General features: G+C 46.5%; 1 protein-coding gene across 8 annotated transcripts in view; it reads left to right on the forward strand.

The window, feature by feature from the left end:
- Window positions 1-3,310: 3,310 nt before the first annotated feature.
- The window catches only part of CLASRP (CLK4 associating serine/arginine rich protein), a 31,195-nt gene continuing 21,719 nt past the window's right edge, over window positions 3,311-12,786 (forward strand). For 4 of the 8 annotated variants that reach the window (XR_014785013.1, XR_014785014.1, XM_084814983.1 and 1 more), the window contains exons 1-6: window positions 3,339-3,464; window positions 5,139-5,246; window positions 5,921-6,035; window positions 7,957-8,054; window positions 8,214-8,315; window positions 11,927-12,006. Coding sequence is in view for 5 of the 8 variants with exons in the window: in XM_084814983.1 (XP_084671109.1) it covers window positions 5,937-6,035; window positions 7,957-8,054; window positions 8,214-8,315; window positions 11,927-12,006 (379 nt within the window). In the remaining 3 variants the exon portion in view is untranslated. Of the gene's footprint in view, window positions 3,465-5,138; window positions 5,247-5,920; window positions 6,036-7,956; window positions 8,055-8,213; window positions 8,316-11,926; window positions 12,007-12,786 lie in introns of those variants that run through there. The other 4 variants (XR_014785015.1, XM_084814984.1, XM_084814986.1 and 1 more) reach the window with 2 other exon arrangements.

The following is a 12,786-nucleotide window of genomic DNA, read 5'->3' on the forward strand; positions in this document are numbered from 1 at the left end:
GTAAATTTTGGAGTGCAGGTGCTTATTGTGAGAGTCCCCACAGCTGTACCCACAAGAAGAGTCCAAAAATGGAAGCAGCTGTGTCGATCCATTAGCAACAAACCAGTTCTAGGAGTTTTCGTCTCCATCAAGAGCAGGTCTTTAGTAAAGCTCTTTAATTGCCCACTCAAGACCAAGCCACCCCAAAAACTTTGCATTAGAACAGGGAATATATTGTTGGGAAAATTCTTTCGCTCCACCCCGCAGTTACTGTGAGGATGTTTGTTTATTAATTACATTTATCTCTCGCCTTTCTTCCAAGGAACTTAAGGTAGTGTACATGATCCTCCTCCATTTGATCTTCACAACAACCCTGTGGGGTAGATTAGGCTGAGAGATTGTGACGGGCCCAAGGCCACCTTGTGAGCATCGTGGCCGATGTGAGGGGTTGAACCCAGGTCTTCAGCCCTAGTCTGACTTTCTAACCATTACACCACACTGGGATGTAAGTTGTGCTTTACAAATCTGACTGCACAATTGTGGAGCCATCTGAGGAGGGGACACTGAGGAAAGGTTAGCATTCTACTACCAAAATTCTCAGAGCTCTCTCAAAATGTGGAGATACAGGGTAATATCCAATGTTAGTCCTATGTAGAGGAGACCCATTGAAATGAATGAGACTAGTTAGTTAACGCTTACTTGCCCCATTCATTTCAATAGCTTTACTCTACAAAGGGCTAACACTGGGTACTACCCACAGTGGTAGGGATTGTGCCTGGTGAGGGAACATGGGTGCTTTATATCCCACTAAATGCAAGGTGATGTTTTAGAGGTGGAGACCAGACCACAGGCTGTAACAGTTGCTTCCGGCGAAGGAATGCTTTGCAAATCGGAAAGGATAAATTTGAGTAGAAAAAATAAAATTGCTAGACTGGTGAACGTCATTTGCTGGATTAGCATTTCTTGCCATGTTTCCCAGTCCTAGGGCGCCGCTGGTTTGTTCACATGTACTGGCCTTATCTTCCCGCACTGCACACACACAATATTATCAGGAAAGACTACAGTGGCTTTGTAACTCACAAGTACATATGACTTGTGTCATATGAAGCCACTGCAATCAATCCCATGGTGCCTGGGGATGATGAGACTTGTAGTCCAACGCCTCTGGCGGGCAGCAGGTTGGGGAAGGCTGCTCCAGATCAACTGACACGGGTTATTAACCCCTCCCTTTAGCCAAACTGCCCTTGCAGCCTGGGGTGGTTCTGTTCCAGAATGGTTAAAGATGATTTTCTGCCCTCTCATCCCACCCTTTCCAGTCCGTGTTTGTAGGCGGCGCGAGGATTCGAATCGCCTGACCGTCTGAACTTGTTGTTCAGTCGTTCAGTCGCGTCCGACTCTTCGTGACCCCATGGACCATAGCATGCCAGGCCTTCCCGTCCTGTGCTCTCTCCCGGAGTGTGCTCAAGTCCATATTCATTGCATCAGTGATGCTATCTAGCCATTTCATCCTCTGCCATCCCCTTCTCCTTTTGCCTTCAGTCTTTCCCAGCATCAGGGTCTTTTCCAGAGAGTTTTCTCTTCGCATTAGGCCAAAATATTTGAGCTTCAGCTTCAGTATCTGTCCTTCCAATGAGCACTCAGGGTTAATTTCCTTTAGGATTGACTGACTTGACCTCCTTGCAGTCCAGGGCACTCGTAAGAGTCTTCTCCAGCACCACAGTTCGAAAGCATCAATTCTTCGGCGCTCAGCCTTCCTTATAGTCCAGCTCTTACAGCCATATGTTACTACTGGGAAAACCATAGCTTTGATCAGACGGACCTTTGTCGGCAAGGTGATGTCTCTGCTTCTTACTATGCTGTCTAGGTTTGCCATAGCTTTCCTCCCCAGGAGCAAGCGTCTTTTAATTTCATGGCTACAGTCACCGTCTGCGGTGATCTTGGAGCCCAAGAAAATAAAATCTGTCACTGCTGCCATTCCTTCCCCTTCCATATGCCAGGAAGTGATGGGGCCAGATGCCATGATAGTTTTTTTAATGCTGAATTTCAAACCAGCTTTTGCACTCCCCTCTTTCACCCTCAACAAGAGGCTCTTTAGATCCTCTTCGCTTTCTGCCATTAGGGTGGTATCATCTGCGTATCTGAGGTTGTTGATAATTCCCCCGGCAATCTTAATTCCGACCTGTGATTCATCCAACCTGGCGTTTCTCATGATGAATATTATGAATATCTGCATATAAGTTAAATAAGCAGGGCGACAATATGCAGCCTTGTCGTACTCCTTTCCCAATTTTGAACCACTCGGTTGTTCCATGTCTGGTTCTTACTGTTGCTTCTTGACCCTCGTACAGGTTTCTCAGGAGACAGGTAAGGTGGTCTGGTACCCCCATCTCTTTCAGAATTTGCCACAGTTTGTTGTGATCCACACAAAGGCTTTAGCGTAGTCAATGAAGCAGAAATAGATGCTTTTCTGGAATTCTCTTGCTTTCTCCGTGATCCAGCGAAAGTTGGCGATTTGATCTCTAGTTCCTTTGCCTCTTCGAAACCCAGCTTGTACTTCCGGTAGTTCTCGGTTCGCATACTGCTGAAGCCTAGCTTGTAGGATTTTGAGCATCACCTTGCTGGCATGTGAAATGAGCGCAATTGTGCGGTAGTTTGAACACTCTTTGGCGTTGCCCTTCTTTGGAATTGGAATGTAAACTGACCTTTTCCAGTCTTGTGGCCACTGTTGAGTGTTCCAAATTTGTTGGCATATTGAGTGCAGCACTTTAACAGCATCATCTTTTAGGCTCTTAAATAGCTCCGCTGGAATACTGTCATCTCCACTAGCTTTGTTGTTAGTAATGCTTCCTAAGGCCCACTTGACTTCACTCTCGAGGATGTCCGGCTCAAGGGACATTCAGATCTTTCCTGTATAGTTCTTCTGTGTATTCTTTCCACCTCTTCTTAATCTCATCTGCTTCTGTGAGGTCCCTGCCTTCTTTGTCCTTTATCATGCCCGTCTTGGCACAAAACGTTCCCTCGAGATCTCCGATTTTCTTGACGAGATCTCTAGTCTTTCCCATTCCGGGCTAAAAACCCAGAGCCCAAGGTCGTAGATCACCTCTGCGCCTGCGCTACGCACGCTGCACTGAGCTGCGCTTCCCCTGCTGACCAGTAGGGGTCCCACGGACGATTTCGGAGAACAACAACAACAAAATCCCCTGCCTCGGTGGATGGGGGAAGGCGGGGAAGCAGAAGGACGCTGCGATTGGCTGGCGTGTTTTCCCTCACGCGACCCGTTTCAACCAATGGGCCGCCGCAAGGAGGCAGTACCTCTCTCCCTCCTTGCATTCTTATTCTCTATGCCCTCACTCGTTTCCGCTTCCGGTCTGGGAGCTGCGACTTTTGGGGAGGGTGAGAAGTGGCCTCTCCTGTCCTCTAACTGTGTATTGACGGAGGCTGATTGCTGGGGCCCCGCTTGGCGCGGAGAGGCTGTTCGCACCCAGGTGGAGGGGGCCTGGCAGTTGGGCGAGGGGGAGAAGCAGCCCTGTGGAGGGCTGCTTTATGGGGGGCTGCTTTATGGGGGGCTGCTTTATGGGGCTCCTCTCTGGCTGAGGTGGGACGCTGAGGTTGCCCTGTGAGGTGATGGGCAGTGAGGGGTGTGTGTATTTATACCCCCCCCGCATAATGGACGGGGAATCTCTCATTCTTCCCCCTCCCCACCAAAACCAATAAGAGCTCCAGTACCTAGAAACAAAAATAATTTTGAAGAAATTGGCCTTGCCTAGAAACTGGCTTTGGGAGGGGCATGACGGGTGTACCAGTACCCCTGAGGATTAGCATGTTTTTAGGTGCCTCTGAATTTCTTTCAGCTTTGAATAGCTGCCCTGTTGCAGAGTAGAGAGGAAGGAGGGTTGCCGTAGTGTAGCCTTTCCCAAGCGGATGCTCTCCAGATGTGTTGGATTGCAGTTCCCATTGTCCCCAGCCAGCAAAACCCTGCTGGCTTGGATGATGGGCATTGTAGGCCAATACAGCTGGAAGCTGGGGAAGGCTGCTGCAGTGGGGTTTCAAGTGGGTATTCCTAAAGTCTTCAGTAACCACACCTAAAGGGTGTGCCTGGTTATGAAGCTGAGATAATGGTAATATTATGTTCTCTCTTGGTCCTTAGAATATTGTTCACACTATTATATATTATGTGAAATAATCCCTGGATTATTATTTGCCAGGCATGTGGCTCGATTATCATGGTTTATTTTTAGGTGACTTTTTTTCCTCTTCCCCTTCCACAAACCATCTATTATTCTGGTTAATATAACCTTATATTTCTGTGTAACATTGATGTTGAAAAAGTCTGGGTTGTTTAACAATGGTTACGTTCATTGGTTCTGTTCTTCCAGCTATTCCAACATCACCTTTCCGCAGGAAATTCTCTTCCTCACCCTCATTGTGGCTTCTTTGACTAGCTTCGCAGTGGGGATCCAGGAGCCCTCTAGATGTTGGATTAGAACTCCTGTCATCTGTGATGATTAGCCATGTTGGCTGGGGCTGAAGGGAGTTGGAGTCCAATGGCATCTGGAGGATCACAAGTTTCTCACCCCTGCTCTAGTCCATAAGCGAAGGGCTGTTTAATTCTTTCTTGAGTGGGATCTGCTGTTCCCTTTCTGCCTCTTCAGCTTCCTTTTAGAAGCACATTGATGTGCATCCTTTGCTATGGGATTTTCTTCCTCTGAGTATAACAAGCTGTGGCTCAGTTTCTGAGAGAGAACCATGTTAGTCTGTCAGCAAAAACAACAGAATTCTGTAGCGTTTTAAAAACTCACAAACTTATTATGGTATAAGCCAGCTTTCCCCAACTTGATGCTGCCAGATGTGTTGGAGTGCAACTGCCATCATACACAGCCAGCATGGTCATTTATATAGCAAATGTGATTTTACCCACCACCACCCCAAATCCAAGAGAGAATTATTCCATCAAATTGTTGTGGGCTCTGAATTTCTTTAAAATACTTCAATATGTTTGTTCTTGCAACTTGAACTTGGAGCCAAACATCTTGCTGCATTAAATTACCTTGGGGTGGGGGTGGATGGGGGGTTGCCCTCCATCACCCAGACCTTTAGCTTATTTATCTTACAGATTAAAGATTGTAGCCCTAACTCATTCCGCCTTTATATTTATCTAGGCTACGACTCCTTTCACATGTATAAAAAAAGTCTTGAATCTTTTCATGGGCTGTGCTTGGTGAAAACAAGAGCATCCTGTTTTGACATCTCCCAGATCCCTGCTCTTGGTGAGTATTGGCTTTGGGTGCCTGGGCTCCCAACTACTGTTTTGTTTGTCAAAGGACTCTTGACTGCCTAGCCTTCCAGCCACCTACTTCACGCTTACACCTGAACAGAATTACTTCAGAGTATGTTGTTGTGTCCTGTCACACCCTTTATCAATTGTTTCCTCATGGAGCTACAGATCTGGGCATTCCTCCTGTTGAGAAGAAGCAAACCAGAGAAATGCCTTGCATGAGATGCAGTAGGTGGCATTCTCTGAGGGCAGCTAGTTTTGGCACATCTCTTCCTTGGGGGTGACTGAATGGTCCAGAATTGGCTGTCCCTAGCAAAGCCTGATTAGGAGGAGGCTAGGCAAGATTACTAACTTGTACAGAAGCACAGTGGGCAGTCCTCTTTCTGAGTGGGTAAATCAGGTTCACAGGGGACTTTAATTTTATTTCTTATGACATAGCAGTGTGCGCCAGCACAAATTTTTGGAATTGGCATTCTCGTCCTTGCCACTTTTTCAGGCACCTGTTGCCTAGTGAAATTTCTAATGTTACTAACAACCTACCCATGGAGTTTGTTCTGTGTGTATGATGAGACCTGGTGTGTTTATGTAAGCTGGTTTGCTCAATTTTGTCATCTTCGTCCTTCCCATTGTATGTGTGTGCTTTCTCCCTTCCACTGCCCCAAACAGCGTGGAGAAAAGCAAGATGTGGCACGAAGCCCGAAAACATGAGCGGAAGCTCCGGGGGATGATGGTGGATTACAAGAAACGAGCTGAGCGTCGAAGAGAGTATTATGAAAAGATAGTGAGTATCTTCCTCACTGGCTCTGATCTGGGAAATATGTTGGCATAATCTCCCTTTTTGTCCTTTTCCTCCCCCACGCCCTGCACCCCCAACCATATCATCAACAAATGAGTAAAAGCCAAGTCTGTCTTGATATGAGTGTTTGATATGTTACAGTTCTCTGTTGCTGAACAGTAAGGTGTTTCTACACAGCCATTAACATCAGAACATCCAACATAACAGTGCCTCCTCTTAAGCTGCCTTCCCCAACCGAGACCTTCCACTGCCACATGATGGCACTTGTAGTCCACATCTGGAGGGCCCCTGGTTGGGGAAGGCAGCTCTAGATTAACAACTTCCAGAGGTGTAGCTGCAAAAAGAGCAAAAAGAATGTCGTTCATGAATAGGAATAATGGCTGCCTAGTCACTAAAAGTGTTAATTAACTTAGCAATGCTAGGATGATCTTGTTACCACCATTTACTGTTATTGTGGATGGTCACTATGCTTATTTTGCAAACACTGAAGCTTTAACTGAGTTGTCACAGACTGGACTGTTTGCATTTTATTACCATTTGATCCCATTTTTCCTTTAAATCCATGAGAATAAACATGTGATGCATAAAATGAAGTCGTCTACTTCACTGATACATGTGAATTTTGATAAACTGTGAATGTATGAAAATAAGTATATTTCTCCCACTTGTTGGACATATGCCAGTGAATGTTGACAGTTGTATTTAGATGACTCTCAGGGTGCATGTCCGGAAGTATTTGCCAGATCTTGCTCTCACATAAAAGGGAGGAAAAAGAAATGCTTTTCACTGCAGAGTTCACACTGTGAATTTCTTTGTAGAATGTATATCTTGCCTTTGATCACAAGTGGCTTCAAAACTACATATTACAATAGTAAAAATATAAATACAATATAAAACAACCCCTTCAAAATAAAAGCAGCAGAGTCAGCGGATAGAAACAGCAGGTAAACTTAAAAGGATCTCAAATGCTGTTAACAGTACTGGGGAACAGGCACTGAAACCATCCCATCAGCTGGCAGAGCCCAATTTGAATGTCTGCAAACCCTCCTCCATATCATCTTAAGATTCTGACAACACATGCATCTGACTACAACATCTAGTCTTTCCCCTTGCCCACCTATCTCCCCCCCCGCCCCCGCTTTTTGTAATTTTTTTACTTGATGAAGAGATTTGGAGATCTCAAAAGCTTTCAAATGTTTCTGTAATCTTTGAATTGGCTTAACGTTATTGCACTATACGGATTTTGGAGAACAGGAGAGACTGGTGCCTAAAAATTAATGAATTTGGCACCAGGCAAAAATATGGGGGGGAGTCCATAATTTGGCCACTACAACAGAAAAGGTCCTCTCTCCAGTAGCAGTCTGCCCACACTCAAAGTGGGGAACTCAGAGAAGGGCCTCTGAAGAGCTTAACTAGTGGGGAGGTTCATGTAGATATAGGTGGCCCTGGGTGTTGGGGAAAGTTCTCTGTTAAGAGGCAGGAATTTGAATTGATGCAAATTTTCCTGGGTGTTCCAAATGAGAGCGATTTCACTGTAGTTCTCCCTGAGAACTCCCTTCCTCCTCAATCCAGCGAAAGTGTGTGGAAAATATTGGGGCAGGAGTCGTTCTTGAAATGCACCATTTGTCTTCATCTTAATATGTGACTGCTGCTTGCAGAGTGCAACTTCTTAGAAGTAACAGCCACGTGTTCATTCATGCAGCTTAACATGTCCCAGTGGCGGAGCCCCTCCTTGGCACGCAGAAGGTCCCAGGTTCAATCCCCAGCATCTCCAGGTAGGGCAGGGAAGGAGCCCTGCCTGAAACCCTGGAGAGCCGCTGCCAGTCATCGTAGACAATACTGCACTAGATGGACCAGTGGTCTGTCTCGGTGTAAGGCAGCTTTTTATGTTGTGCTTCTCTTCCAGAAAAAAGATCCGGCCCAGTTCTTGCAAGTCCACGGCCGTGCATGCAAGGTCCACTTAGATTCTGCCGTGGCTCTTGCAGCTGAAAGCCCTGTGAATATGTGAGTAACTTTCAGCGCTGTGCTGGCGAAGTGGAAATCTGTCTACTGAAAGTGAGGGGGAATTGCCCTTACCTTGTTGATTCCCCTTCCCCCAGCCTGTGTCAAGACTTCTCTTTGTAGGACTTTTAATCTTTCCCTTTGACATCTTGTCCCTTGCAGGATGCCGTGGCAGGGTGATACCAACAACATGATTGACCGGTTTGATGTCCGAGCCCACTTAGACTACATCCCCATGTATACTCCTCCACTGCTGAACCCAATGTAAGGTGTTTGTTCTTTTTTTTTTTTTTTTTGATCCTGAGATGTATGGCTCCTTGCTTCACGCTCTGATTTGTTTGTGCAATCAAATGGTTAATTGGACGCTGAAACAATTTAAAAAAGGGCTTGGATAACTAAGCGTGACTCCTGACTCTCTCATCTGGGGAAGAGAGAAGCTACTTCTGCATGTAAACTATGGTTTGTTGGTTGAATCAGGGGTTAGCATGTTATCTGAACCCAGGACATTTTCCACAGGGTGGCTTGTTAACCATGGAGTGTGGCTTGTTGTTGTTGTTATTTATTACATTTCTATACTGCCCAATAGCTGGAGCTCTCTGGTCAGTTTACAAAGATTAAAAACATTAAAAATACAATATACAGAGATTAAAAATCATTTACATAAAAAACACATGAACAGACAATATACACAAAAGAAACATAGATCTACAACAACTTCAAACAAACCGCAAAACAACCATAAGACATTCCAGGATTGATTAAATGCTTATCATATACTGTCGAATGCGTGGGAGAAGAGAAAGGTCTTACCCTGGTGCCGAAAAGATAACAATGTTGGTGCCAGGCGGGCCTTGTTGGGGAGATCGTTCCATAATTTGGGGGCCACCACCAAAAAGGCCCTCTCCCTTGTTGCTGTCTTCTGAGCTTCTCTCGGTGTAGGCAGCCAGAGGAGGGCCTTAGATGTTGAGTGTAGTATACGGGTAGGTTAGAGTCAGGAGAGGCACTCAGTCAGGTATTGTGGTCCAAAGCCGTGTAAGGCTTTATAGATTAAAATCAGCACCTTGAATCGGGCTCTGAAACATATAGGCCGCCAGTGCAAGTGGGCCAGAGTCGGTCTTATATGTTTGGGCCTTCTGGTCCCGTTATCAATCTGGCAGCTGCATTTTGCACAAGCTGCAGTTTATGAACCATCTTCAAAGGCAGCCCCATGTAGAGTACATTGCAGTAATCTAACTTGGAGATTACCAGAGCATAGACAACTGAAGCCAGGTTATCCCTGTCCAGATAGGGACATAGCTAGGCCACCAACTGAAGTTGGTAAGAAGGCACTCCGTGCCACTGAGGCCACCTGAGCCTCAAGTGACAAAGTTGGCTCAAGGAGAACCCCGAAGTTACGAACCTGCTCCTCCAAGGGGAGTGCAACCCCATCCAAAACAGGTTGAGCACCCTCCATCTGGTCAGAAGAACCACCCGCCAACAGCATCTCAGTCTTGTCTGGATTGAGATTCAGTTTATTAGCCCTCATCCAGTCCATTGTTGCAGCCAGGCACCAATTTAGCACATCCACAGCCTCACCTGAAGAAGATGAAAAGGAGAAATACAGCTGCGTGTCAGCATACCGATGACAACGTGCCCTAAAAATCTGGATGACTGCACTCAGCGGTTTCATGTAGATGTTAAATAGCATGGGGGACAGAACTGACCCCTGTGGGACTCCATACTGGAGAATCCATGGGGCCAAGCAATATTCCCCAAGCACTACCTTCTGGAGCTGACCATCCAAGTAGGAGCGAAACCACTGCAGTGCAGTGCTTCCCACTCCCAGCTCAGACAATCGTCCCAGAACGATACCATGGGTGATGGTATTGAAAGCCACCGAGAGATCAAGGAGAATCAACGAGGTCACACTCCCTGTCTCTCTCCCGACATAGGTCACCATACAGGGCGACCAAGGCTGTTTCCATGTCAAAACCCAGCCTGAACCCCTACTGAAATGGATCTAGATAATTGGTCTCATCCAAGAGTGTCTGCAGCTGGTTGGCAACCACCCGCTCAAGAACCTTGCCTAGGAAAGGAACATTTGCCACTGGCCTAAAATTACTAAGATTTTCCAGGTCTAGGGAGGGTTTCTTTAGGAGTAGTTTCACTACTGCCTCTTTGAGGCAGCCTGGGACCATCCCTTCTCTCAAAGAGGCATTAATCACCTCCCTGACCCAGCCAGCTGTTCCTTCCCTGCCAGTTTTTATCAGCCAAGAGGGGCAAGGATCCATTATGGAAGTGGTTGCATGAACCTGTCCAAGCACTTTGTCAACATCCTTGAGCTGTACCAACTGAAACTCATCCAGGAGAACAGGACAAGGCTGTGCTCTGGATAACTCACCAGATTCACCTGCTATAACACTGGAGTATAAGTCCTGGTAGATGCAAGAAATCTTATCCTGGAAGTGCCTAGCAAATGCATTACAGTGGGCCTCAGAGGGATCTACGCTGTACTTCGAGCCGGCACGTAATAGTCCCCGGATGACTCTGAAAAGCTCCGCTGGGCAGCAGACAGAAGGTTCAATAGAGGCAGCAAGATTATGTTTTTTGCCGCCCTCACTGCCCCTGAATATATGTTACCATAGGCACATACCAGCATTCGATTGCATCCACTAGGAGTTCCTCTCCACCTGTACTCAAGCCACGCTGTTAACCACCCTGAACAACCCAACAACAAACTATGGGTTCTCAGAGTGGCTTGTTTGAGCAAAATAAGCCACGCTGCATGGTTAACAAGCCACCCGGTGGAAAATGTCCTGAGTTCAGACAACACACTAACCCAATACATCACTTAGATATGGAGACAAGTGAAGTAAACAAAAGTTACATGTAGTACTGATTTTGCTGGGAATGAATTAAACAAATTTACAGTTATGTGCAAACTTGTCTGTCTTGCATATGTCTTTGTTGTGGCATCTGAACTTTTAACATTTTGCTGTGTAGGCCAGGATCCAAAGAACCGTGGAGCTAATTGTCTCTAAGACTTCTTTGAATATTGGGCGAGGGCCCATAACTCGGCGGCGGAGCACACACTTTGCATGCTAAAGGTCCCACGTTTAAGGCCTAGCAGCTCCTGTTAAAAGGCTCTTGGATAGCATGGCTGGGAAGGGCCTCTTCCTGAGACCTGGGAGAGCTAGAGTAGGTAGATGGACTGGTGGCCTGAATCTGTGTTGGAGTCCAACACATCTGGGGGGCACCAGGTTGAGGAAGAAAAAGGTGTAAAGAGAAAAATACCACTGCGCAAGGAAGTAGCTCTTGGATCCTGTAAGGTGTTTTTCCTATAAAGCAATGTTGTGGTGGGCCATATTGGGAGGAAAATTCCAAGAGAATTTGCCAGTGGCGAGTGAAAACCATCTCTCTTGCTTTAGGTAGAGCCTAATTTGAATGTCTGCATTCTCCTTCCACTTCCCGTCTTAAGTTATAACCAAACGTAGGCTCCGTGGCTTGAACATTAGCCTCTTTTTTTCTTTCAACATTTTGTGGCCTTTGAATTGGCCTAATAAAAGTATTGTTTTGAAATGGGGAGAGGCAAGTAGGTCGGGGGTTGTGGGGAAAGTGACTGGAGGTCATCAATGCAGGGAAGGTTGGCAATGCAAGGGTTAGTTTCCACCCCTGAACACTGGAGCCTTGTACAGGTAACTGCCTAACTTCATCTCCATAACCATAAAGGCTAAAAGCCTGTTGTTGATTTTTGTTTTTAAGAAGTCTTTAGGATTGTGCTAAACTGTAAATTCACAGCTACCCTCCAGGTCTCAGCAAGGTGTGAGGGTGGGTAGCATAATGCGGATTCTACTACTTAGCCTTCCAATTCCAATCTCTTCCTCTTGCTTTTCCAGCTCCCCAGAACAGGAGTCTGATGAGAGGAAATGCAACTACGAAAGGTATAGAGGTTTGGTGCAGAACGACTTTGCTGGCAGTAAGTTCTCATTGACTTTCCATTCTCTGCTGTAAAGCACAGAGGTCTGGTCGGGGAAGAGTGGAGCTTGTATCTTTAGTATTCCCTCCCGGTTGCTGCTGCTGATCCAGTATCGAGGAAGTTAAGATTTTACACCCCAGCATTTTTTAGTTAGTAATCAGGAGGGACAATTCACTTAGGGCGCAATCCTATACACGTGTAGACAGGAAAAAGCCCTCCAACTGGCTGGGGCATGCTGGGAATTAATAGGACTTTTTTCTGTCTAAACATGCATAGGATTGCACCCTTAATGGCATTCTTTTGTCAGCCTCAGAGTGTGAGGGTGATCTCGCGGGGAGGGAAAGGCAGCCCCTGTGATCGGCGGACTGGGGCATCCCCTTCTCTCCTGGGTAAATCCCCAAGGACAGGATGGAAGGTACTGCGTCGTGAATGCTGGAGGAGACAACCCCTTTGGTATATATAAGGAGATATCCCCTTTGGTGGACAGAGAGAATAACCCTTGATGGCAAAGCTCCAGCCTCCCGCAGCCTGATGCCCCCCAGATTTGTTGGAGCACAACTCGCATCGTTCCCAGGGCCATGTCTCCTCTGGTCCAGTTCAGGGATGGGGATCAACCAGTGAATTGAACGGCTCCCCATCCCCTCCAAACACATGGCCAATCTGTACAAGCTGTTGGGAAAAGAGGCTACTTCCATGGCTGCTCGCCAGCTGCCTTCTGCCACCCGCTGAGAGCACCAGAATTATATTAATTAATTACATTTCTGTATCACCCAATGGCCA

The sequence above is a fragment of the Heloderma suspectum genome, chromosome 10 (assembly GCF_057233095.1).
Source record: "Heloderma suspectum isolate Gila_16-S chromosome 10, 16-S_ref, whole genome shotgun sequence".
Classification (NCBI taxonomy): domain Eukaryota; kingdom Metazoa; phylum Chordata; class Lepidosauria; order Squamata; family Helodermatidae; genus Heloderma; species Heloderma suspectum.